Source organism: Falco biarmicus, chromosome 1 (genome assembly GCF_023638135.1).
Source record: "Falco biarmicus isolate bFalBia1 chromosome 1, bFalBia1.pri, whole genome shotgun sequence".
Classification (NCBI taxonomy): Eukaryota; Metazoa; Chordata; class Aves; order Falconiformes; family Falconidae; genus Falco; species Falco biarmicus.
Genome location: NC_079288.1, coordinates 92545444 through 92571784, shown reverse-complemented (window position 1 = coordinate 92571784; position 26341 = coordinate 92545444). Strand labels below are relative to the sequence as shown.

At 38.6% G+C, this 26341-nt stretch overlaps 2 protein-coding genes across 8 annotated transcripts in view; one reads left to right on the top strand and one right to left on the bottom strand.

Moving 5' to 3' along the window:
- Nucleotides 1–12171, bottom strand: part of NCAPG (non-SMC condensin I complex subunit G) — a 30348-nt gene extending 18177 nt beyond the window's left edge. The window contains exons 1-8 of the mRNA XM_056348509.1: nt 12032–12171; nt 11733–11845; nt 10894–11103; nt 9825–10053; nt 8371–8516; nt 7355–7439; nt 4210–4402; nt 1780–1929 (exon numbers count right to left, since the gene is read on the bottom strand). Of these exons, the coding sequence (XP_056204484.1) occupies nt 1780–1929; nt 4210–4402; nt 7355–7439; nt 8371–8516; nt 9825–10053; nt 10894–11103; nt 11733–11843 (1124 nt within the window). The 5' untranslated portion in view covers nt 11844–11845; nt 12032–12171. The remainder of the gene's footprint in view (nt 1–1779; nt 1930–4209; nt 4403–7354; nt 7440–8370; nt 8517–9824; nt 10054–10893; nt 11104–11732; nt 11846–12031) is intronic.
- A 148-nt stretch (nt 12172–12319) lies between these two features.
- Nucleotides 12320–26341, top strand: part of FAM184B (family with sequence similarity 184 member B) — a 51938-nt gene continuing 37916 nt past the window's right edge. For 4 of the 7 annotated variants that reach the window (XM_056348380.1, XM_056348361.1, XM_056348341.1 and 1 more), the window contains exon 1: nt 18332–20379. In XM_056348380.1, coding sequence (XP_056204355.1) covers nt 20245–20379 — 135 coding nt within the window. In that variant the 5' untranslated portion in view covers nt 18332–20244. Of the gene's footprint in view, nt 12486–14097; nt 14140–18330; nt 20380–26341 lie in introns of those variants that run through there. The other 3 variants (XR_008823408.1, XM_056348350.1, XM_056348371.1) reach the window with 2 other exon arrangements.

Below are 26341 nucleotides of genomic sequence, written 5' to 3'. Positions count from 1 at the left end.
TCTTTATCTGATCAAATATGCCATCACGGAAGAACAACAATGTTGTCAGATACACTCAGCCACATAGCATGGAAAGTGTAATCAGTTTGTTCTGTTTCTTTATTTTTCTAGAGTCATTGTCCTTTTATCAAAGTTTTTTCCATCAATTAGAGCATGCATGTTCAGAAAATCTGGAGTGAAACATATAATGTACAAAATTCAATACTGAATATAATGTAATACATAAAATTCAAATACTGGTAAGAGCTGTGAAAAAGCTTACTTTTACTACAGCTTTGCAGATACTTTTCAGCAACAGCTCATTAAATTTAGCAAATTTAAAAAATGTCTTCAAAGTTAGGACAGAAACTTTGCATGTAGCCACTACTTAAGGACATCTGAAATTACAACAATGTAGGCAGCTTTCTGATCATGTTACAATAATATTACCTGCACCACATAATAGTGAAGTATCTAAATAAAGCATAGAAACCTTCATCTTTTTCTTAAGTACTAATGACTTGCAGTTCCTTGCTCCTAACTAATACTTTCACAGTGCAAATAAAGACTTGGATTGTACAATTGCAAATCTACATGAAACAACTGGTGACACAGCTCACCAATGAGCAGTTTAACAGTTGATACTACAGACAAATACTAGTCTAGTTAATCTTACTCAGCCTCTTCCTGGACGGGAAGATAACTGAAGGCATTTTGAGTAAAATTAGATGGAAAAAAGGGAAAACCTTTTTCTGGAGAATAAATTATTTATGGGCTGTTAAATTAATTATGAATAAAAAAAATTTACATTCACCAAACAATCCACATTTCAAAATCAAGGAAGCACAGACACTTCATTTATTAAATGTTTATGAAATATGTTAGCACATTCCACATTGAAAAGTAGCAACAACTTCTATAAGTACTACTAGTATACTACACCCACTGATGTGAGAAAAGAATATGCATATTTTTAATTGGAAACATCTATCAAAACAATGCATTTTTCAGCAGATCCAACTTATAAGCATTCCAGGAAGCTTCACTCTACATTTTGCAAGTACAATACCTCAGTTAAGATTTCTCAGCATTCTCCATGCCTACAAACAAATTCTATTCGAATTTTATGTTAAGACTAGAGTAGCGATGCTAAGACAAAAATATAATTTACCTTTCTTCACTTTGGTAAAAAGATGGCCCTAAAACATTCCTTTTTCCCCTCCTAACTAAATATTCTGTAATTGGCTCACTTAGAAGCATTGTCCCTGCCTTCAAACATAAGTTTGAGTAGGGGAAGAAAAAAGGGAATGAACGCTCAGCTTCAAAAACCCTTCCCTTGAGTACAGCAGCCAAACTGTATTTTATTTTCACAAGTATTGGTTTCTGCAAGCTCTAAAAACCTCCTTCCACAAGCTTCTTGCAAACACAGCCACCTACATAACAGATGAACAAAGGATAGCTACGTATTACCGAACAATTATTCTATTATTTAAATGCTATTATTATTTAAATTATGCTATTGATCTAGCAGTCCATCTTGCCAATAATTCATAAGAAAGGACATTCCAAAAATTGTTTTCAAGTTATAAATCTGCTTTTCACAGTTTATTTTGTAAAAAAAGTAAATCCTCTCCAAAGTCTTCTAAAAAAAAAAAACACCAAAACTTTTAAAAATCACTGTTCAAGCACAACTTTGGCTTTAAGGAAACCTGAATAGCTGAATAAAAGAAATATTCTCCACTTTAAAAAATATATACATATATTTTAGTGGTAAGAGATTAATTTTTAAATGCAATGTACCTTAATAAATAATCTGCATATACAGCTGTTTCTGGCAACATCTGTTCTAGTAAATCTTCACATTCTTCACCTTTTGATTTTAGATATTCACAAAGACATCTCCAATATAACACATTCTCAGGTGTTAAGTCTTCCAGTGGAATCAGTTTTCTAAACAAAAATAAATACACAGGGATAAATAAAATAGGGTCAAAGACAACAAATGAACAGAAAAAAATTACTTCCTAAAATGAAAATAAAATCCTGTCAAAGGTATTTGCCACAGAAATACTTTAAGACTGACAAAAATAACTTCTTAGGTGAGGACACAGAGCTCCATCTCCACGAGCCTCTCGCTACACTGCCCTTCTCAGTATTTTAAATCAAGGCTGTTCATATCAGTTTGCAGGAATATTCTGCTCAGTCCTTCTGTCCTACTAGAGCAACCACCCAAGTACTATGAAACGTTGTTATCACTGTACAAGTCTGCAAAACTAAACTATTAATTATATTATTTTTTCAGCTTCTGTTCATGAAGACCTTCACAGTATTTGAGTAGCAATCATAGTATGTCAAATTCAAAAAGTAATAGAATTGCCTCTCAGCATCTCTGAAAGCTCATCCTGTTTACTAGCCATAGGACCCCCACTCCTTTTTATAAGCATAGTGTTTTCTATACTAAGCATGGCATATAATCTTTGTTTTCAGAAGCAGTACATTAAGTTGTGCATCAATTCTACCTCAAAACAGAAAAGACAGTGTCACTGTCAGTGGTATTTTTCACTCCCTTGAATCTCATTTTGCCTGCAAACTATGGATAACAACTTTGTTGTTCTTTTAGGCCACACATACAAATAAAAAAATCCACCAAAAAAACCCAACAACATGTTGATGAAAACTGACCATTTGATGGCTTCCCTTTAATCTGATAAGTGTCTTTATTTAAAAGTAAATTCAACAAAAAGTCAGACTTCAAAAATCTAAGCCTTTATCATATTGATACTGCATCAATCAAGCGGTACTCAGAAACATCATACAAGAAAAAGCCTAATATTTTCCATAAGTCAAATAATCTCATTACAAGCTGAATAATTTCACTCGCTTTCCAAAATGTCATTAGTCTACCTGATCTACTTAAAAAAATTCTCAGTTAGCCCAGTTTTTTAGAATGGAAGCCTTGTTTTGTACAGGATCAAAGTCAGACTGACAAGTCCATAACTACATAATTTTTTCCTTTGAACCTCTTAAGACATTGGCACGTTTCCAGAGGCTGTAAGAAAGTTATCTCATCATTATTGATGCTTTTTAAAGCTAGATAGGCCCACTTCTGTTGCTTTGGAGTGCAATGCATGTAGCTTCAGCTGATTTCAAAGCATCCGTCATAAGCTACTACTATAACGCAAGACACTTCATATGATGACATTACACATTTTCCCCCAAAAAGATGGAGTACAATTTTTGTTACCACTTTTTAATCAGTGACAATTTGCCATTTGATCATACGAGATTAGATTCCTATCACTGTTAATAATCATTCCACTCTGGTTGCCTCAACTCAAGCCTTTCTTCTCACCGCTTTTTGCCTCCCTTAGAAATTTCTTACAACTTCTTATTTCTTGTTTTCTTCACACATTCATTTTTGCTTTATGGATCTTAACATTCATCATGCCACCCTCTTCATAGCTTAGGAACTCGCTTAGTCAAATGCTACCAAACTTTAACACAGGAAAACAAGCCTCTAAGATACCAACTTCTGTCAAGCTCTGCTAATACAAATCAATACCTCCAAAAGAACACTGAAATACAAGCCAAATAATTCCATTCTGATTGATCCTCCAAACAGTTCATGGATAACTGAACCAGCCCCAAATTGTGCTGCCTCTAGCTCAGCAGAAAGGATGAAGGGAAACCAAAGAGGACAAGAAAAATCTGTGAGAAAGACCAGGAGAAAGACAGAGAGCGTAGGAACAGAAAAAGAGCTTTTAAGTACCACAGGTTAAAAGACGAGAGGAAATTACAGTTGTGGAGGTAAATTGGAGCATTGCCTTTGTTTTATTTCCTGTACTGTTTGTACAGCTTACCATAAATTAGACTAAGAAATACGAATACATAGAAAAACATGTTTAGTTGATTAATTTGCTGCCTCCTCTTAAATTCTAAGAGTGTGATTTTTGGGGTGTTCAGAAAGCAAGTAGTAAAAGACATTTTTCATCTTTTCCTCTTGCTTATCTGGCATAATCATTTTCAGCTGATGAACAGGGATATTTTAAAAAAGAAAAAAGCATACATACCCAAAAGACTTCAGTACACAAACACTGGAGAGACATCATGGCTTACAACCAGAATATCAGTCTTTTATCACAGGTAATAGTCTGCTCCTCATTTAGTTAACACCTGTAATTTAATATTCTTATACAAAATAGTCAACTTTTGGGAATGAAAATTGCATACCTGCTGTCAAGGTTTTTAAAGTTCTGAACAAAGTCATGAAGTGGAGATAATGAAAAAATAGCCTTTAGTGCTGAGATGGCCACTTCTGCGCAGTTTTCCACATCCAGTCGATGAAGCAATTCTAAAACATCCCCATCAGTAAATCGTAACCAGGCTTGAAGCAGCTTCTTCTTCATTACCTCCTTAACAGCATCTAATAATACAGGAATTTTAATGTTTTAAACCATTTAAGGTCAAAAAATATCAAGTTTTCCATATATTTTCACAAAACTTTTTTCTATAGAAGGCTTTCTGGAAAAAAGTTGTTACACAGTTGAACTTAGTGTTACCTCAAAAAAAAGAAAAAAGCCTAACAGTTAAGCAAGAACTACTTATGAAGCACTACTACACCTTTGACGCAACACATTTTCTCCCCCCACAGGGAATAAAAAAACCCACCTCTATCCAAAAACTGTTACATCTAAAGACAGCACCTCAACCCAGAAAATCTACAAACCCCAAACTCCTGTAGAGCAAGGAAATATTCTGGTGAACCAATGTTATACACTTGCCCTGTTTCATGCATTTCAGAATGGGCCACTTTTGGAAGCAGGATACTACTGTACAGACATTTAGGTCTGAGCTGCCACACAGAATTCTTGTGTTGAATAATTGAATGAATTGGATTATGACATTTACATAAAGATACTTTAAGTCCCTCCTTCCCATTGCCACAGTGAACAGAGTTTCTGGATCAGCAGAGTCCTATTTAATCAAGGAAAAAAGTATTTATGGGAACATCTAGAATGCATAAATCATTAATATGTACACACAGATTTAAGCAGGGAAGTAGAAAGGCTAATAGTCTGATGGAAGTAAAAACATAATAACCAGGGATCAATACAAGTATGCTCTTAGGACCTTTTAGAAAACAGTATCTAATGTAAGGGAAATTAAGTCCACACACACCGACAATACTCATTTTTCCTCTTAAACGTACCTTTACGATAACAGAAGACAGCACTTAAATATAGTTAAGATTTCAAAAAGAGCTGTAAAAAGGCCTTGAAAGAGCTAAATTAATGTTCTAAGAAAGAGAAATCTCTCCAAGAAGGTGAAAAGCATAAACTAGTAGAATGTGGCAGAATGAAAGAAAATGAGTGGAGAATTGACAGCTGAATGCACCCTGAAAAACAGAACAAAGCAGAATCTAGATTGTTTTCTAGGTCTTGTTTAATTATAAACCCTTGCTCTGAAGCAAATACAGGAAAACATCCAAAATTTCAACCCAGCAATCTTGAGCAAGCAAGTTCCTCTCCTGTTAGCTTAGAAGTTACTCAAATAAGCAAATTTGATAAAGCTATATATATATTTGAGATAATAGAATTTACAAAACAGATCAAAATGAGGGAATACTAGTGGACGTATATACAAATGCAGCCAGTTTGGAACATAAACTTCTTCTGCCCAGCAAAAAGCATTTGACGGTAATGGTATCAGTCACACTACATAGCCTAGCAGATACTTTCCCTTGTGATTCTAGATATCAAGAAAAAGAGCAAGTCCTCAATAGCTGGGATGAAGAATCATCCTAAGGAAGATACAGACACCAACAGAGAAAGTATCTGCTCTAGATCATAAAAGATAGCAGTTCTTTATGTTGAACATCTCAATGTCACTGAAATATAGGCTGTGTAGAAACACTGTACCTTCCCAGTGAGGGAATGTAACAAATCCTTGTTCCTGACAAATGAAGGATCACAGGAAAAAATAGCGAAGGTAGTTTCCCTCCCAGTTTTGAGAAATTACTACATCAAAAACTCATTTACCCTGAGTCAAAAGAAAGCATTACTGGGAGGGAAGGGGGAGGACAGCCAGCAGACAAGAAGCAGCTAGTTAGGTCAAACATCAAACTAGTATCCTGATAAACAGTAATTCACAACATGGATTTTTCAGTGCTGGACTTCAAAACCAAAACCTGACAAACTTCATTATGCTACTATAGAACAATTCAGGGTAGGTGGGGAAAAAATGCTTATTAAAGCTTATTATACAGGAGGAGGACTTCTTTTTAAGTGTAGTTCTATACAGCATAACAAAGCAGTCAGCTGATCCTCTCTTCCTTTGCTGTCAAGAACATAATAACATGGTCCCCAACTAGCCAAGGAAAAAGGTAAACCAATAAAAACATGCATTCATAACACACCTTTAAGAGCTCCAGTTACCAAGGGACACAGTACTTTTGTTCTTTAAGTTAATATCTATATAGGTCATTTCTCACCATTCACAAGCAACACTAATAAAGGAAATTTCTCAGAGTAAAATTCAACAGGGTTTAGTACAGACTTTCCAAACAAAGTACACTGATAACACAGTAGCACTTACTAAAACTAGCAGCTTTTATCCTCAAAGTCATGTATGTAATTGCCATTGTTGCAAAGAAAAAAAAAAAAAAAAAGAAAAAAGGCAAAAACCCCTGTGTTCTACATAGACTGGCCAAAATTGTCACGCTCTGATGCATGTTACCTTTTGATCTTTTGCAACACCACCACACACAATTATAGGTACGTTCTGAATGGCTCTTTATATAAAAATAATACAATACAGAAGACATCAAAAAGAATAAAGCTGCTTCATGATGAAATGAATGAGGGTCAATCAAAAGTTCATTAAAAAATATTAAAGCTAGTTAAATAGAAAATAACCAGTTGAGAAGATTTCTCTCGAAAAGCACATAGGAAATATTTCCAACAATTATCAATCTGATATTAATGTTTACATTTCAATTCTTTAATGTATTTGTTACAAAAATATCTGTAACGAAACATATTTCAAAATACACTGAATTAAATAATTACATTTTTCTACTTCTGTGCTTAATCACACTTGTTTTTTCATTTTAATAGCATTTGGTCCTATTTTAGAGCCCAGTGGCTTTCAAGTTCTTTTGAAAGTACAGTCCTTTTCTGCTTTGTCCACTATAAAGGGACTGGAAAACCAAAGCAGCAAGCAGAATTTCTTGTGCTTAAACATTTCCTGGTACCTCATGACTCCCTTTGCACTCATTATTATTGATATCACAGCTTCCACATGAATCATTCATAAAAGATTAGAAAGTATTCTTTCTTAAACATGTATTAAGATGTTGAAAAAGATAATCTCTTACCAGATCTGTCATTAAGTCCTTGTTGCAACAATTTTACTCTCTGTGCTATTGACAGAGCTCTCATGTGAACTTTTTCTGCCAAAACCTTAAAAAAATTAAGACATTAAAATGTATTTCTACAAATAAAAACTGAATTCATTAACTACCTGTGGGTTTCAACTCTGTCTTATCCATTCACAGAAATCATAAGTCAATAAAAGCCTGTAATACCTATGCCATCAGCATCGTACCAGTGCATTAACAAGCAGATTCTTGTGCATGGAAGAAAATGTAAAATAAAATAAGTTAAGAAATAGGTTAACAAATGGCTTTGAAGCTTGGCAGCTCCACTTAAATACAACACCAGGACACAAAAACTACTCTCTCTCCTTAAAGCTCTAAAAGCAATGAATATCTGCAATGGAATAACTGAAGCATGTACTTTTCTGAAGGCCTACTAACATAGGGATTCAGCTAAAAAACAGAATTTAATCTGATTGAGAAAGAGCAGAAAATGGTTCTGTATGAAAAAATTGAACATTTTACTTGAAGCTCTTGCATAAGGTGCCTACATAAGAAACACACATGGTAGCATACCTTCCCGCCCTTACCTCCACATGTAAACCTAAATAATGGTTGATAGTTCTCAAGTGTAATATCAAAATATGTAATTTTTTTACACTAGTATTGCTGTGAACCCAACTTTAATTAATTATCTATTATGTAATAACAGAAAAGAAAAATTGCTTCACAAACATCACAAAATGCATACATACAAAGTAAGAATACAATCTGTTGTTTTCTACTTTTACTGTCTGATCCTCAAAAGCCGAGTTCTATCAAGCAAGTTCTGCAATCAAGTTCAAGGGTTTTATGGGTTTTAACTTGAAAACTCACATTAAATCACTCCTCCTCATAATCTGGGTAAAGGAAAATAAATTATTTAACTGTTCTGAGTGTTTAACCAGTCAAATATAATAAACAATTTAAAGCTTTTCTCTGAAGTCAGTCTTTGAAATTAAAGCGATCTAATTCACCTCGTATGCCAGCTTCCTGACAGATTCCTTTACATCCATAGTGCGGCCTACAATTTTTGGCAAAGTCCTTGCTGATGGAGCAATACATGACAGCACTGCACGCCTCACTTCTGAATTTGAATCATTTTCAAGCAATGTGTTGTAGACTGGAAGTGAAACAGTCATAATAAGCTTTTCAGAAGAATTTGAAACGTCACAGGAAAACAGAGAATACCAAAAATAAATTTAAAAAATCAGCAGCTGTTATTAAAACACCTCCATCACCCCTGCCCAGCTCACACAAATTTAGGGAATAGTTTACAGTCCCAGCCCTAAGATTTTATGCATTCACATGCTGAACTATGACCTCAAAAGGAATTAATCTATGAAAATAATATTTGCAGTCATAAGTAGGATCTCCAGTTACTAACTCTGAAAATTGCTATTCTAGATCCCACCTACAAAAAAACCCCACTTTTTAATTTACGGGACAACAAAAAAAAAAATCCCACCATGCTTCCAAATGTTGGCTACTTATGACCTCTAGTCACTAGCTATACATCCTCATTTACCTTTGAGGTGGATCCTCAAATTTTCCTGTGAGTGGAAAACTTCAATATCCATTAAGTCTAATAAACTCTAACAGTATAACTCTCACATAATGCTTTTTGTTATATTCTTGACCATTCTTTAACATTGAAAGCAATGACAAAAGTAATTTACTCAGAGAACACTGAAATTAATCTTGCTCTGTGAGATGATTGACTATGAAATTTGTGAGCTCCTAAATAAGCAACTTGTAAACAAACACTTAGAAAATACCACTTCAGAAAAGATACCTTAATAACAAACAAACCCCAACTAACAAACTTACTCTTCACAAAAAACAATAGCCAAGTTTAATCAGGGCACAATTTACATAACAACTGTGCTGGTACAAACCTACAGTCCCTCTACCTTAAGGCAATGGAAGCAGAGGCTTAAGTGAAGAAAAAGAAACACACAGACACACAAAAACAGCATTAAGAAACCTGGGTTCCAGGGGTGGTGATCTCTTAAAGGAAGCGATCCATACATGAGACCAGATTCACACACACACAGAGACAAAAAAAAAGCAACTAAAAAAAGCATAGGTAAGCAATGTCAGTTACCAGTTAGCCACAACTTCAGACAAAATTAAGTTTTTCAATTATCTCTACAGCTACATTCAGTTCACAGAAGACCCTGAGCCCAATATGGTTTGTCTGTCATCTAATCCACAGTGGATCTCTCCTTCAAGCTGCTCTGTCTTTTCCCCTCGAACACACACAACTCTCCCGTCTACAACCTCCTCCAGCAGAGAGCTGCGCATTTTACAAATTATTACAAGAATACCCTCTAAGATTTGTTTACTTAAAAAAATGCTTTAAAATGTTTCAAAGTAATGTCAATCAACAAGTGTTCTTAAACAAAGGAAAAATCCCAGTAGTACTTACTATTAACAACAGGGCAGTTTTCATCCTTAGGATCTTGAAGTCTCGACAGGGCCAAGGCAGCTTGAATTCTAACACTTGAAAATTTATCTTTAAGTCTAATCAGCATAGCTTTGTTAATTTTATCAAATAAGTCATCATCAATCTGGGCATTTTCTGGCATAGTGCCCAAAATCTTATTAACAAGTTGACACGTTCGAAACCTAACCGCATGGCTGTTTGCACTGTGAGACTTAGGGAAGAAAAAAAAAAAAAAGTAGTACTCATAATCACACATTTCTTATTTCCAACAATATGCACATGCAAGTAGTTAATATTCTATACAGCACATGAAAGATGCACTTCTGTATTCCAAAAGCTTTTCCTATTTATTTTTAATAAGATTAAAAAGTCACAGAACTAGAAAACAATTATGATCCATCACCTGTATCAGTGGCACTTTACATAATTAGCAATTCACAAAGGAAGAAACATGCATACCACTCAATACAGACTACAGTACATGAGCTAATATACTGCTCTGTCTCCATAAAACATTATTAGGAAAAAAAATATTAGCAATGATGACTAGCGATCTTGGTCTGATTTTCCATGTCAAAACACTAGTTTAAGAAAATATGACAGTATTTGTGTTTGCATGCAGTTGGAACTGTTGATCTCTCTACATAAAAACTTGCAATAAGCAGAAAGGAATAATACGTATTCCAACCATACTTGTATGAAAGATATTTCAATATTTTTACTTATACTTACCAAAGCAACAGTATAATTTCGTTTCCATAACACATACACAATTTCACACTTAATGATGCACCTATAATAAGGCCTATCATGACACATCTAACAACAAATTAAGAAAACAGTTCTTATTTTCTCATGGCCCTAACGTTTGAAATCCAGTTTTTGGGTTATCCAGGGAGGAGAGGTTACTCAAAAGCACTAGCTTTGCCTTGCTTTCAGTTTTTTAGTTCTAGTTTGTAGGTGACATCTCAAGTGCCAGCAAGTTTTTTTCCCCCACTGCATTAAGTTTCCATTTGTTATGTTAAAGATTTAATAATAAGCGTTACTATACCTCAAGCAGAAAGTCAAACACATAATTCATAAGTAAATTATCTTCTTCTGCCTCCTCACTACCGTCCCCTTCCTCCATTTGATAAAATGAAGTAACAAATTTAGCCACAAAATCGATCACTTGTTCCACTGCTGGTTCCCGTCTGTAGATTATCATAGCATACTTAAGGAAATGAATGAATTTTTCATTAAAATCTTCCTTGTCTTTCGACTGAAAACAAACAAAAAAAAATATGAAACCACAACAGAAGGTAACTACCCAGTTCATCTTTCAAAAGCAGTATCAGAGAAAAATAAAATAAACGGGTTTATAATTGACAGCTTCCATTTAAATTTTTTAAGCGCCAAAGCCAGCAGTTGGGGCACACCCGCTTACATGCCCTCTTGGCTATTTTGCTTTTAACTCCACAGCAGGCATATGTCTGGACCCCGAGCTCCATTCTGGAGTTGAGGTTTACCTGCTAACAGGTTTCAGAACGGCAATACTCATTCAACGACACCCCAGTCCATTATTACACAGTCACACCTACTACTCGGGTATCCAAATACCTCTCAGCAACATCATTAATAAATAACAATACCTGCCGCGGGCGGCTCTCACAGCCATGTTCGCAGGAGACAACTGTGTACAACAGTTTAGTATGTGGCTTGTTTTGCGTTATTTGAGTTTTTTTTAATTCTTAGGGCTCTTCTTAGGCATACTGGCCGCAATGCTTGTTTTAGGGGAAAGGCGGCCGACAAGGGTCCCTGCCCCCTGACGGAGAAGCAAAGCAGCTTTTTCCTTCAGCCTAACAGGTCACCGCTCCGCCCAGCCGCCGGCACGCCCGAGGGCAGGCATACCTGATCGTAGGTGCTCTTCAATGCCACAACAAGTTTCTCACGGTTCTGATACGGCTTCTGGGCCAGCTGAAACGCTTCGTTGATTTGCAGAAGCTTCTTTTCCGCGCCCATGGCTGCAGAGAAAGGAGACGGTCACGGAGCGACTCCCTTGCCCCGGGCTCCCTTAGCGCAGCGCGGCTCCAGGAAGGCAGAGAGCTGGTCTACCCGCGCAGGCCCCGCAACGGCAAGGCCGCTCCTAACGGCGCAAGGAGCGCCCACCGCAAGCGGACCGAGGCTGCGGACCGAGGGTCCCGACCAACGGCCCGGCCCAGCCGCTAGGCCGCCACCGGAGACCGGCGCCGCGCGCGCACCAGCAACGGTAGCGGCGCCCGCGCCCCCAGCTTCAAACTCGGCGCGAGTACCGCTCCTAATCTCGCGAGAAGCTCAGTGGGCGGCCGGGGAGGCGCGTGCTCGTCTGCGCGCGCCGGAGGCAGGGCGGGGCCTGGCCGGGGCGGGGCTGTGCCGCGCAGCGCCGCGCCGTGTCGCCGAGGGGGCGGGCAACGGCGGGCGGCCTAGCGGAGCGGCCGTTGGTCGGGGAGCGCGCGCTCGCGCCGCCATCTTCTGGGGCGGGCTGGGAGGGAGAGGGGAGCGGCTGGGGCGGTGCGGCGCTGCGGCCGCCTTCGGCTGCGCCTTCCTGGCGGGCGCTGACGGTGGGAGCGGCTGTTTCAAAGCAGGCTGGGTAGCAGCTGTGCAGCGGCTGAGGAGAAGCGTCGGGTAAGAGGATTTCCAGTACGTATGTTGGTGCAGAATAGTTGAATAAACCTGACAAACTGGTGCAGCCCTCAGCCACTCTCCCAAAGGCCCCTCTGGACGTGATCATCTGGAAAAATGTGTATAGTTGTGTTTTGTAATGGGAGTCTTACACCGGAAGCACTTGGGGTACCAAATGAAGAAAGCTCGGCCTGCGTCGAAAAGTAATGAAAGCCCTTTAGCGAACGGCCATCCAATGAGACAAAAATTGCTCAGCTACTGTAGCTGAAGCAAGATATGTTTGCCTATTGTAACGATCGGTTTTGCCTATTATAAATATTTAGGTGACAACGGGGATTAAGTTCAGTAGGTAACCAGTTAAGTAGCTATTACCTGGTTCTCTCGGTGGACTACCTAAGCTGAATCCAACTTGCAGACGTGTGTTTCTTATTGAAACATACTTCTCTCTTATATCAGCTGTAAGGAGGATTGCCAAGATAGATAGCATGGATAACTGACTTGTTGGAACACATATTTGCATTCCTTTTGGATGGAATATTTTACTAGTGGAAATTTTCCCAAAATCAAGCATTTCAAGTGTTTGTTGTGAAGCTGATGTTTTCCCAGAAATCGTTTAACTTGAGAATAGTAGTAAATTCTGTATCTCATTAAAAACAGGAAAGATAATTAAGCTCAAACTCCAGAGACATGTTACAGGTTACAGAACATACTGTTAAGACAGGGACTGATACTAATGAGAAGGAAGGCAGGGGCAGGGAATGAGTAGCTGAGGGGAAAAAATCTGAGCATGTATTAATTACAGAGCTACAGAAGGCATTAAAAATGCGAACAGAAGTAGTTGATTGTAGACTCTCGGGAGTTAAGGTATATATAAGCTTAAAAAAAAATGTCTGATTACCTCGAATGATGAGTTACTCAGTAAGGACAGGTGACATACCAACAAATGACAGTTGGTCCAGTATGCAGAACCTGTCCTGAAGAAGGGTAATTTTTGGCCAAGAAAAAAACCCACCTAACAAATAAAAAAAATAAGCACTAGGGGTCAGTCTTGTTCCAGATCTGAGTTCTCCCAGTGTTTTCTTTAAGAAGCCGATTTTATCAACGAAGTAATGCAATTATTTTCGCTTTACAGTAGTGCCAAGGATTATGGAACAAGGCTGTATATGAATAATGAACAGAAACAGCAAGAGAAAAAGTGTTCTATAGATAAAAATAAATTTAAAAATCATTTATACACATAGCAGTTTTTTCCCTGACATATTGTAGTACTATACATTTGTGTGTGTTTAAAATGGATACCTGCTTTTTCTAAAGGTGAGTCGTTTGGATTTTGTATTAACGTTTAAAACATACAGATCTGGTCTATGCTTCTAGAAAGCAGGAAAGAGATTCTATATGCACAATAGTAACAAAGAATCTTATATGTAAACTTTATTTCTGAAAGTTTTTATTTTATGTTGGAGAAATAGTCACTCTACAAAAACCTATAATCAGCAAATCCTCAATGAGTTTTTTGTAAGGTTATGCTTTCTAGGGGAATATAATGTGTAACCATCTTTATGTTTAAGATACTTTTATTGTACAATTAGCTTCATGTAGTTTTTTTCTGCTACAGGAGTCTGTGGAGAAAAGGATGGAAATGGGAAGAGAAGAGCAGGTAAAACTTTGTGATTCTTGTGGCTTTAAAACACAGGATTTTTATTTTAAGTGAAACTAATAATGCAAACTGGATTATTTTTGATTCACATATGTTTGGCAGCCCATTTGTGCCTGCCTGCATCTCAGATCTACAGATGAGGATTTTCTCTGGTGTATACCTTGCAGTCCCTTATGATGGGTTTCATCTAGGATGTAAGATTTATTTCTTCCAGTCTCCTTTAAATATTTCTGCTAGGCTTTGTATTTCTAGGTAGAAATAGAAATCAGGCTTCTGTTATGGAAAACTGAAGTCTAACCCAGTTAGCCATACAGATCCAGATTCCCAGTATCCCAGCATATTGGTATTTCATGTGTAGGTGGTATATAACATGCTGAAGTAGGATCACAAATGTTGGCCATTTAGACATTGCTCCACATAAAGTATGTCTCCCTGTGATACCAGATACTTTGTTCAACTGATAGAGTTGTTTGCTGTCTATTTTTTACAAGTTACGTTTCAGGGCCTTGACTGTATTAATTAGCCTTAATGGCCCCTGACCAGCCACACCTGGGGCCTCCAGCCACACCCCTTGCCACACACCTTGCCCATGAGCCCAGGAACCCCGTGTCAGCTCAGCCTTGGGCCTTAGGTCCTTTTCTGAGCTAACTCTCAGAGCTCAGTAAAGGCTAGCTGCTTTCTGAGGAATGGCTACAAGGACTGACTGGGAGGCCAAGGGCCTCACCAGTAGCACAGGCCTAGAGGTTGTGGCTGGTGTGTTGCACAGTTCTATCAGAAAAAACAAAGGACTAATGAAAGTCAGAACCTTGGCTGGTGCTCCAGGCTCTGGAGGGAAGTGTGCTCTAATAATTCAAGCTTTTTTCCTTGTCCTTTGAAATGCTGACCTTACCTGCTATGGTCTATGTCTGGTTGTCTCTCTGCTTCTGACTCACTGTTCTAGGTCCTTTCTCTTCCCTTTGTTAAACCTGTTGTGTTGGCAAAGACGGAGTGCCACAGGGTAAGTCAAACTTGCTGCATACTGGTTACTTTGTTGTAATTTTAGATGTAGGTCACTGGGTAAAAAAAGGTTTTAAAAGGGAAGTTGTTGCTGTCCTCTTTAGTAGGTGTTCAGTGGCCTTTATAACAGATGCATCTGGTTGGTTCCAGTTTCTGTATTAAAAACATAAGCAGAATAGTATTTCATCCATAATTGGGCCATCATTATGCAGTAGTAATCAGAGGTTCTGTTCACCACATTCCTCCAAAATGTGTGTATGTAAATTGGCTATAAAATTGTATATACATTTTTTTAAAGTTACTGTTTTCAGTCAATAAGGCAATCAGTATCACTTCCGGTGGTTTTTGAATTGGACTGTCAAATCCTGTTTGCTTTATGAGGTGGGAAGAAGTAGAAATTATAAAGTAGTTCTATATAATACTATATATATATATATAGTATTGTCCAAGAGGTACCAGTAGCAGAACCACTTTATACTTGTTCTTTTTCTTACATTCAATCCCCAAACAAGCTTTATTTGAAGTAGGATAGCTCTTCTTGTGAGTCTTCTGACCTCTATCCTTACTTCCCTTTTTTTTCTTTTCTTATAAGAAGGAAGGAACAGTCCCTGAATTCTGTATTCTGCGTCAAAAAGCTACTCAGAGACCCAAATGAATTTAAGTGGAGATCAATAATGAGGATAGTGATTTATTAATTAAATTAGAATCTCACTTAGGGTTGCAGCTTCATTTGTTGAGACACTAACTTTAGAAGTTTTAAATCCATTTTTTATATGGCTTTGTCATTTGAAACATAACATGACAATGACTAGCTGTATTATTCTACCATTCTCAAGTACAAATTTTATTGGACTGCAAAACAGCAGTAGAGTGTAATGTGGGGGATCAGTTTAACTGTGTCCTCATGTATTAAAAAATAAATCACACTGACTTCAGTAGTACTGGTATTCAGACAAAGAGTGGAAGAATTGGGTTCTGTATTAATTGGGTTTTGGGAAAGCTGTTTGTAATATGTTAAACAAAGGTGCAAATTTATATATTAAATATTTGATATGGAAATATCTTCTTTATGTCTTAGAATTTATAGTAGCTAGTCTGAAAATCGAAGCTATACAGTCTGTGTATTCAACAAGCAGGAGGTACCAAAAATGCAAGGCTTATAGTCTTTTACTCATAGATGATTTGGGTTTTATGATAAAAAGGAAATCAGTTAATGAGTCTGAGCAGTAAAGGTACAAACATGTGTAGTTACTCATAGACTTACAAAGACTGTAGTGACCTTCTTCTCATAATTTACTTAAAATGAATGCTTCCATAATAATTCAAGCAGAAGTGTGTGTATGTGTTTTCTGTTGAGACTTGAAATTTTATTTAAACTGTGTGCCATATACTTCCCCAAGTTCATGAACATTCTGTAATCTACTTATGTGTTCCATGGGGTTCTCACAAAACCCACATATGTATAGTACACACTTGAATTATGCTTTGTGACATCCTTGCTTTGCTGCCTTGTCTGTAGGTGCTGTCTAGATCAATTAGAAGAAAAAAATAGGTGAAATTCTTGTTGAAAAGCTCTGGCATTATCTAGTGAAATCCTGTTATTGAAACAAAGTGGGGTTTTTTGAGTAGTGGAGCTAATTGACTTGAGTCACCTATGAATTTGTTCTGTAGTTGCATTTTCTGGTACATGATAACTGACTGAAGCTTTTCGAGTGTTACGTCTTCTGTGGACTCAGAATACTTTACCAGTGACAAATTATGTTTTGCTAAAACACCATCTTGTACCAAAGCCTCAAGTTTTTCCTTCTAACCCCCAAAGTACATACACAGCCTGCTTGAAAATACCACAGTGGTTTATTCCCTTCCCAGTGTACCTGAAGGTCTGTGCTCCTCTGCTCTCACTGTGCTTATCTAAGTGTCAAGTCTCTGTCCAGCCGTGCATTCAGGTGCAGTGTGTTCTCTGCTGTTCAATAGAAAAAGTACGAATGTTACCATCTGTCTAGTAGCGCAATAACACAGGTAACTTATTGTAAGTAGTTGTAAAACCTTTTGCAGTTTTCATGGAATTATAGAGTGGTTTGGTTTGGAAAGGACTTAAAAGATCACCTAGTTCCACCCCCCCTGCCATGGGCAGGGGCACCTTCCACTAGACCAGGCTGCTCAAAGCCCCATCCAGCCTGGCCTTGAGCACTTCCAGGGATGGGGCATCCACAGCTTCTCTGGGCAACCTGTGCCAGTGTCTCACCATCCTCACAGTGAAGAATTTCTTCCTAATACCCAATTTAAATGTACCCCTTTTACTTTAAAGCCAGTAGCCCTTGTCCTATCACTACGGGCCCTTGTAAAAAGCCCCTCTCCAGCTTTCTGGTAGGCCCCCTTTAGGTACTGGAAAACTGCTGTCTCCCCAGAGCCTTCTTATCTTCAGGCTGAACAACCCCAACTCTCTCAGCCTCTCTTCATAGCACAGGTGCTCCAGCCCTCTGATCATCTTTGTGGCCCTCCTCTGGACTTGGTCCAACAGGTCCGTGACCTTCTGCTGGGGGCCCCAGAGCTGAACGCAGCACTCCAGGTAGGGGTCTCATGAGAGTGGAGGGTGAGAATCACCTCCCTTAGTCTGGTGGCCGGGCTTCTTTTGATGCAGCCCAGGATATGGTTGACTTTCTGGGCTGCAGGCACGGATTACTGGGTCATGTTGAGCTTCTCATCCATCAGCACCTCAAGTCTTTTTCCTCAGGGTGGATCTCAATCCGTTCTCTGCCCAGCCTGTATTCGTGCTTGGGATTGTCCTGACCCAGGTGTAGAACCTTGCACTTGGCCTTGTTGAACATTGAGGTGTGCATGGGCCCACCTCTCAAGCCTGTCAAGGCCCCTCTGGATGGCATCCCTTCCCTCTAGTGTGTTGACTGCACCACACAGCTTGGTATAGTCAGCAAACTTGCTGAGGGTGCGCTTAGTCCCACTGCCCCATCACCAACACAGATGTTAAACAGCACCAGTCCTAGTACTGACCTGAGGAATGCCACACATCACATTTTTCTTAATTTGCTTTCTATTTTCACTAAGTTTTTTTCTTTTTTTGGGGAAAAATGTGCTAGGAAATTGCTTTTGCCCTTTGTGTTCTCTTGATTGTCCTAATAAGCTTGTCAATTTTATCATAAATGTACATATAATTAAGTTCCTACACTTTTTTCTCAAATTGATGACTGCGTAGAGGAGATGTTATAGCCATATCAACTAAGTTAGTGTGAGTACATGCCTTATTAGATACAGTTGACAATGGCACGTCCTTATGCCCTAGCCATAGAAAAAGTTTCAGTCACAGACAGCAGCATCTTTGACATTAACGACAGTGGATGGGGAAACCGTACTTAGTCACTCCTGGGTGCAAGGCTCTTTTCTTACTTTTTCTTAGTAATGTTCTGTCTGAACTCAACTATTCTCTGCTTAGCATCTCCTAACAGCTGTGATCATCTTCGTTTTCCTTTCTGCCCTTTCCCTTCTCCCATGCATCGTTTCTCTGTCAGTGTTCATTGCCTTTCACTCTGGAGTGAAGATTCTTTCTGTCTCTGCACATTTAAAGTCCCTCCTTTTCTCCTAGCAATTACAGGGTTTGGTTTCTCTGTCCCAAGGTCTTATCTTCTTATGCCTTCTCTTCGTGTATCTTCTCACTCCTACTTCTCCCCGCTGTCCGAAGGCATTCTTCTTCTCTTAGAGGGTCTGTTCTTAACGGTGCTTTGTGTCTTTTTGCCCTCACCAAGGATTTCCCTTTCTCACTGAGATTTTCCCTTTTCCTTTTGCCTTACCCTTAGTTGTCACTGGGTAAATCCTCCTTCCCATTTCTGATAGTCCTGAGGAAGCCCTTTTTCAAACCTACCACTAGCAAGTGGAAACTTCTTGCCCAAGACAAATGGAAAGCACTGCCAGGAGGTGTGATGGGAAGGTACCTTACCTGCATAGGGCAGGGGGAAAGCAGCCTCATGTCCCCTCTGGCTGGCTACAAGCCAGCACAAGCAGAGTGGGGCCCTCTTGTACCACCATGGGGTCTCTTGTACTAGCTGCAGTACAAATCAAACTATATCAAAGGGGTGTTGAGCAGCTTTCAGCTTCTCTTCCCTGTTCTTCCTCCCTTTTCTGCACCTCTGACTTCACCCTACTTTGCTGCCTTCTCCTTTCCTTTATTCTAGACTTGTTTAAACATGTCCACTGTTTTCCTTTTGCATAACATTTTACAGAAAAATTCTTCTTTAAAAATCACATTGTCTTGATAGCTGTCTTTATGCCCTTTCCCCTAATTTTTCTGTCCTCTTATTTATTTTTACATGCACAAGCCTGGTCTCTTTGAAGAGAGGGAAGGCTTGCAGATGAAAAAAAAATGACCTGTGATAGTGTCAGTTTTCTTCTGGCACCTTTCCAGTGCCTTTCGTGTAAGGGAGGGGAACTGATCAGTCTCTTTGGATAAGCCAAGTGGACCAGATTCGGGACGTGGCTCCTGGGCTCAGCAGTGCTCAAGTGTGCCTCATAGCTGGAAGAACTCCATTCAGCTTTCAGGACAGCACCAAAAACTGAGCAAGGTTTTCTTCATCACTTTATTGGTCTATCCGGAGTTAGGGAGGATCGCAAAATTAACTGAGATTATGAAAGATGCCAACACCATCTTCTATAACCACCTCTGCAATCCTTTGGCAGCTCAGGAAGGCAACATGATTTAATAGTCAGACGATCTCTGTAACAGATCCCCAGCAACGTCTGTGATGCTGCCTGTATGGCTGGCTCAGTGTCTCCTATGGGGAATGTGTAGCATCCAGCCGCTGGCATCTTCTCCTGGCGGAAGCTCAACCATTTGAAGAGAAGGGGAGGGAAAAAAAAAAACCAAGCAGGATGTTTGCACATGCTGTTCTCTGCCTTCTCGCCTGGGTGTTTTGCTGAAGGATTGGGACATCTGCACAGAAAGGGAGAGCAGCGGTGGCTGGAGGCTGCCCTGTTTGGGGCTGAAGTTCCTCCGGCGCTGTGGGGGTTTGAGCGCATGCAGCGCGCCGGGGGAGGCCAGCAGCAGGGACAGGATCTCACTACCCGGCGCGTACAGACAGACCTGATTAAAATTCAAGCCTGATGGCCTCTGGCATAAACAAGATTCATCAGCCCGGGACTTGCGATGGATCTAAAGCAGCTCGCAGTAGCTCGGCAGAGGAATGCAATTGGGAAATGCACGTGAAAATGTGCAAGAAGATTGCCCAGCTCACTAAGGTAAGTCGCTGTTGCAACCTTCCCAGGGAGGTGAGGTTCCCCTCGCCGGGGTGGCGGGGCTGATTCGGAGCTGCCTGCGATGGCCCCTGCCTAAGAGGAGGGAAGGGAAACCGGTCCTCTCTCGTAAGGGGGTTGTTGAAAACATCGGTGTGCACAAACTTCCTAACAATTTCCCCGCGGGTGCTACGGACCAAGCGTAGCGGGTTGCTTTTGTGGCTGACGGTCGACATCTCGCACTTAATTGCTCTAATTAGCATGCAACAACAGCGAGAACTCAAGCTCTGCGAACAGGGTCTCTCTGTGTGCTGCGCGGAGGGATTGAAGGTATCAGCTTTTTTTATTGAATGACAAAGCTGGCAATTAATTTGCATTTTATAGGTTCTCGACTAATATTGTTGTAAAGCTGCAGCCGAACTGTGGTACTAAAGTACAGTATTACTTGTTGTCTTGCACTTAATTGTTCCTGATGTGCATAAGTAGAGATGCTTTAAATGACATTCGTAAAAGACAGGAGTTGGAGGAGAGACAGGACTAAATTACGTAGTATAGTGTACTTGAACTTTTAGTCAATACTGAGCTACACTATGAAATGTTTTGAACAATTTCCACACCATATTAAGAAATAAGAGAAAATTTGTAGGAGGTGGGAGTTCTCTTTTAAGCTATTTTTTGTTGCATGTTTGTCAGTGAGAAAAACCTATTTCCTACCCTTGTTTACTCATCCAGCTTTTACATGCTCTGTAACCTCACTGCAATTGGTTTAGACATTTTAGCAATGAAAAAACGCTGACAATGAAAAACCACTGACTCAAAATGCAGGTGAAACAATAGGCAGTCGTTATGATGTTAAACTTAGAATGGGTTACTAATTACAGTGCCATTATTGTCATCTGATGATGACTGTATGTGATAATGTACATTATGTGTGTGAATATATACACAAGTGCTACCTAAATTTACACATATACTTGCTGTATTATACCTACTGTACTATATCAATATTTACTTTACCAGTGCTTTGATTGTGATCCTTACTTTTTGCCCATGAATGCACATCTTACTCTTCAAGGTACATTTTTATTCTGTAGTGATTTAAGAAAACCTACACAAATCAATTTTTGTTATTGTTTTGAACACATATGTTTGAGGAATGAGGGCTGTAAAACTACTTAAAGATAAGCACTTTCTGTTTATTGATAACATTCCTGATTGCTCAATCACATGAAAGTTGACTGCAAATTACATTAAGATGGGCTGAGGTGGTCCATTGTTTTCTGTCTGCTAGTCACTTGGGGACAAAAAGTCTTTTATCACTTTTGCACACTAAGTAAAATTTGTCTGTAAGTATAAAAAAAAAAATCACAGTATTACCTTTTCTAGTAGAAAAGCTATAGGTGGATCTCTTAATTGATAGCTTATACTTCACAGTAACAAGAGTTGGGGAATCCCCAGCTCCCTTTCTTGTTGATCTGTTTCTCAACAGCAGACAGAGCATATTGAGATCTGTGCAAAGAAACACGTGTTCAAAATTTTCAGCTCTCAAGCTAAACTCATTTTCTGTAGAGATTTCTGTGCCTTCCTTTTTACAGAATAAATGATTTTTTTTTAAGTCTCTCTAATCTCAACTAAATTTTAAGGGGAAAAAATATCATTCCTTTCTGAAAACTCTTATTACGTATATAAAGTTTGTCTTTGGGTTGGGGAAGAAAGTTCTGCTACTTCAGCAGAAAAAAGGGGGGGGAAGATCACCCCCTTGCAAAGGATCGTGGCAAAATTTCATTGCACTGTTTTTTTCAGAGCTTTGGTTAAATTTCTACTGTTAAAATGTGGGTGGGTGATTTCTTTACTTTTAATAGAATTTCCCCTCCAAATGCTTTTCAGTCATCCGAAATAAAAATGATTTATGCCTGAAGCTGAAAAAAGTACTTCTGAAAAGCATGTCATTCTGTTTTGGAATGTGGCCATTCCAAAATGGCCACAATAATAAGAACAATTTTTCTTTGCAATAACACTAGACTTACAGAGAACTCATGGCAGAATTGGAATTTTAATCATATGTTTTCCATTCTAAATTCTGGGTAGACTAACGCTGTACCAACAACAAGCATCTGAGAAGAAAAATCTGAGACAGGTTGGATGAGTAATGGCTGTATGGAAAATTTGTTGTCGTTTTTGGCCTGGGAACTTTGAGAGCTTTCTTTTGACTCACTGTTTTCTTGACTATATTACAGTCAGGATAATTATAATAAAATCCCTCCTAACTTTAAATTGCCTGTAGTGCTTTCGTTTCCTTTTTCTAACCTAGTGTGCAGTACTGCTGTCTGTTGTTACACAGCTGCAACTCCTTGTCCCAGTGATGTTAATTTTTCATTGATGGGGAGATAATGATATAATTACTCATCTACTCCTCATTGTGCCAGGAGAAATGAATTCAAGATGTTTAAATTAGGTGTAGGATACAGAGCTTGATTTACATTCTGTTCCTTTGTTACATGGTCAGTAATGGTCTCCTGCTCTCAAAGGCAAAGGAGGGGTGTATGAAGGCATCAACAGCAGAACTAAGCTGGGTGAGGTGGTGGAGTTTCCATCATTGCATGAAGAGCTGATTACGTTGTAAGAGATGAGTTGGTACAGGAATCCCCATAGGTGACCAGGAGTCCTGAAAGCTGCTCCCATTCTACTGTCCTGCTACTTCTGCTTTCAGAGAGGTACAATATAGTAAGTTTTTATACCTTCAGTGGTGCATTTATGTGTTCTGCACCTTTTTGGCTGTAGCAAAAAAAAATACAAACCTTTAGAAACATTCTGTTTGCTCTAGGCAGCAAACCAAGGTTTTTTGTACCCTATTTATCAGTATTTTTAGATTCCTGGCCCTTCTTACAAAGATTGACTTTTTTCACTGTTGATGTGTAGAAAATACATTGGTTTTCCACATCAAGCTATTACAATGAACAAAGCCAATGAGCGTATTTGTAAGCTCAGTCAGGCTCCCTGTTCAGTTCTCTGCCCTCTCTTTCCACAAAAGTAAGGTGGCCTTTGCATTTCAAGGCAGAATTGGCCCCATCCTTGTTTACCATTAGACATCTTTCTGCCCACATTTGAAGTACACTAATGAAAATATGGCAGAGGTTTATTATTAATTGTATGGTTTAGGTTTTGCATTTTAAAACCTCAGCTCACAGCACTAAATGAATATGTGGGACAACCAGATTTTGTTTGGAAAAAAATATATTAAAAAAGGAGTATATTAAAAAGTTCAAACTGAATTTTTTTGTTCCCATGGTGCAGGTAAAAAGTTTAAAAGCTCTGGTAAGATTAGTGAGTTTGGATGAGAGCTCCAAATAACATTGCAGCTATTTCCAAATAAGTTATGCTTTGATTTATGAACTTACAGCAATTAAAACAGAAACAGTGCTTGCAAATGGGAATGGCCATCTGTATTTGTCATTCACTTCTACAAATCACACCGTTGGTAGGTAGTTCATTCAAATTAATAGGGAATTGAAGTTAGTGTATTCTTAAGATTGTAGCAGTATGCACAACTCTGTACCAGTAATTAAGTTTAGACTTTTCCATTAGGCGCTGGACCCTTGACATGCTGTTTTGTGCTTGCTGGTTCTTTGTATTTCTGATCTGTTTAGCAACAACATGGAGGTTAAAATGCATGGTGACTTTTATAAGACACTTCAGGTGTCACTCCCTGCTGCCTCAAGCTACAGATTTCTAAAATCCCTTGGCTATTACAGGATTTTCATGTGCTTATGGATTCTCAGAACAGCCCTTTTTATTTGGGATAGGCTGAGAAATGCAAATGAACTCCTGAAGATGAGTGTTGAGGAAAGTGGATCAGCTTTCATTGAAAAGGCAGCTTGGGCAGGGCTGGCAAGGACTAGACTAGGTATACTGCTGATATCTGTGCTATTCGGGCTTCTTTTCAAACATCTGCTGGTGGGGCTCAAACCAAATTTGCTGTTCTGGACTGCAGCCTAATATGAATAAGTAGGATGGTGACATTACCTGGTGATCAGAGAGCCACAAAACAGTTCTGCTTCCTTCTTAGTGACAAATTTCGAGATACCGATGAAGAAGTATTTTTATTGAGAGTAGATACCCTCAAACTCATTTTCCCTAGGGGTTCATCTGACACTATATTGAGAATTTGGGAGTCTTGTTATAAGAAGCACGTTTTAAATTCCAGTATTTCTGGTCAAGTAGATTGTTAGTCAAAAAATCAAGCAGTCTAGCAAGAATTTTGTGTATGTATGATTGGATACTGTCTTGACAGAGGAAGAGAGTGCCATTGCAAGGAAAAATTAATTGCTGATAAAACACAATTATGAACCCTTTTTTTCCTTCAGGGGAAAGAAATGTTGAAGCAGAGCAAGTGTGCCTAGGCAGATGTTCCTTAATGACTATGTGGAACAGTTGAAAATGTTAAACATACTGGCTACTTACCACCATCAGTCACCAGGAAGTTTATTGCCCCTCAGATCAATCAGCAGGGTAGAAAATATGAACATTATTAAATAAGCTTCAGTGGAAAATCAGCCAGATAAGCAACACCCACTTTGATTTATGACTTGAGAAAGGGTGTCTGACTTTTGCACAGAAGTGTGTGCTCATATTTATTTCTATTATTTTAATTCTGCAGGTGGAAATTTACAGAAGAATTAGCAAGTGGCCTGGTCTGTGTGTGAGGGTATAGACAGTTTACACCACTCCAGTGTCTTTTGGGATGGCTATATATTAGATCTTTTAACCTCTCCTGGTTTATTTACTGTTTTAAAAAATGGCTGATATGTTTAGGAATGAAATGGGATCAAATTCTGATGGCTTATTCTGGAAGCACCTAACAGCTGAGCAACCGTAACAGAGCACTCCTGTTGTCTACTCATGTTCCTAATTGAAATAAGTTGCCTTTTCCACATTGTTTAAGCTAAGTTTATTGACCTTATTTATTGTGATGTGTTAACAGTACTCAGTAACCAATGCTTACAGTGGCTCAGATGATGTGCAGTTAGTTGTTATGCTGCCAGAGCTCTCCTGTGTGCTTGAGGCTTTTTGATCTCAGTTCTCTAGAGAGGTATTCAATATTCTACAGAAATGAAGCAAAATGGAACAGCATAAAAACTAGGATCGTGGTTTTGGAGCAACAGTGTTTTTCCTTTGGGCGAGGAATATAAAAACTGGTTTCCATGTAGGCAAAGAGAGAGAACCTTTTTATAAAGCTTTGTATAAAGCTGCTTAAATTATGTACTAACAAGACTAACAGTCAACTATCAGTATCCCCATCTACTTTATGTTGTATTTGTTTTCATGATTTTTTGGTAAGATTTTGTATCAGGATTTCAAAGTTAGCATTGTTTTTGCCTACCAGCTGACAAAAATGTGTGAACTAAGATTTCTTGTAATCACCATGTTTTCCTTACAGAACTATAAAAGGGAATTCCAGGATCATAAAATATGTGTGCAATGTCATATAATTGTGTTGTTCAACTAGTTGAAAGCAGTATTAAAGCCACTATTTCTAACCGCAAGGAATCTAGCATCTTATTATTTGGATGGCTAGAAATTGTCATTTAAATTAATTCAAGGGATGAAAATGACATCTGTGTATTGGAATTACCTTGTTACCATGAGAATTTACCATTGACTATACCAAGTTTGCAGATAATCTGATGGCTTTATTAACTGACAGCTACTTTTATAATGGAAACTGCATACTAAATTCACATCACTGTTTCAAGGAACCCTAGTAAATGTTTATATACAAAATATTGTGCATTTTATTAGTATGCACATTACAGACAATAGGTAATAGGACTATCTAGCAATCCATTAATTGCACAAAAGAAAATTGCAAGGTTATAATTTTTTCATGTCCTATCTTTTCTTCATGGGTAATGTATAAAACTACCCTTTTCAGTGACACTGTAACTGCATCTCTCTCCTAACATTTTCT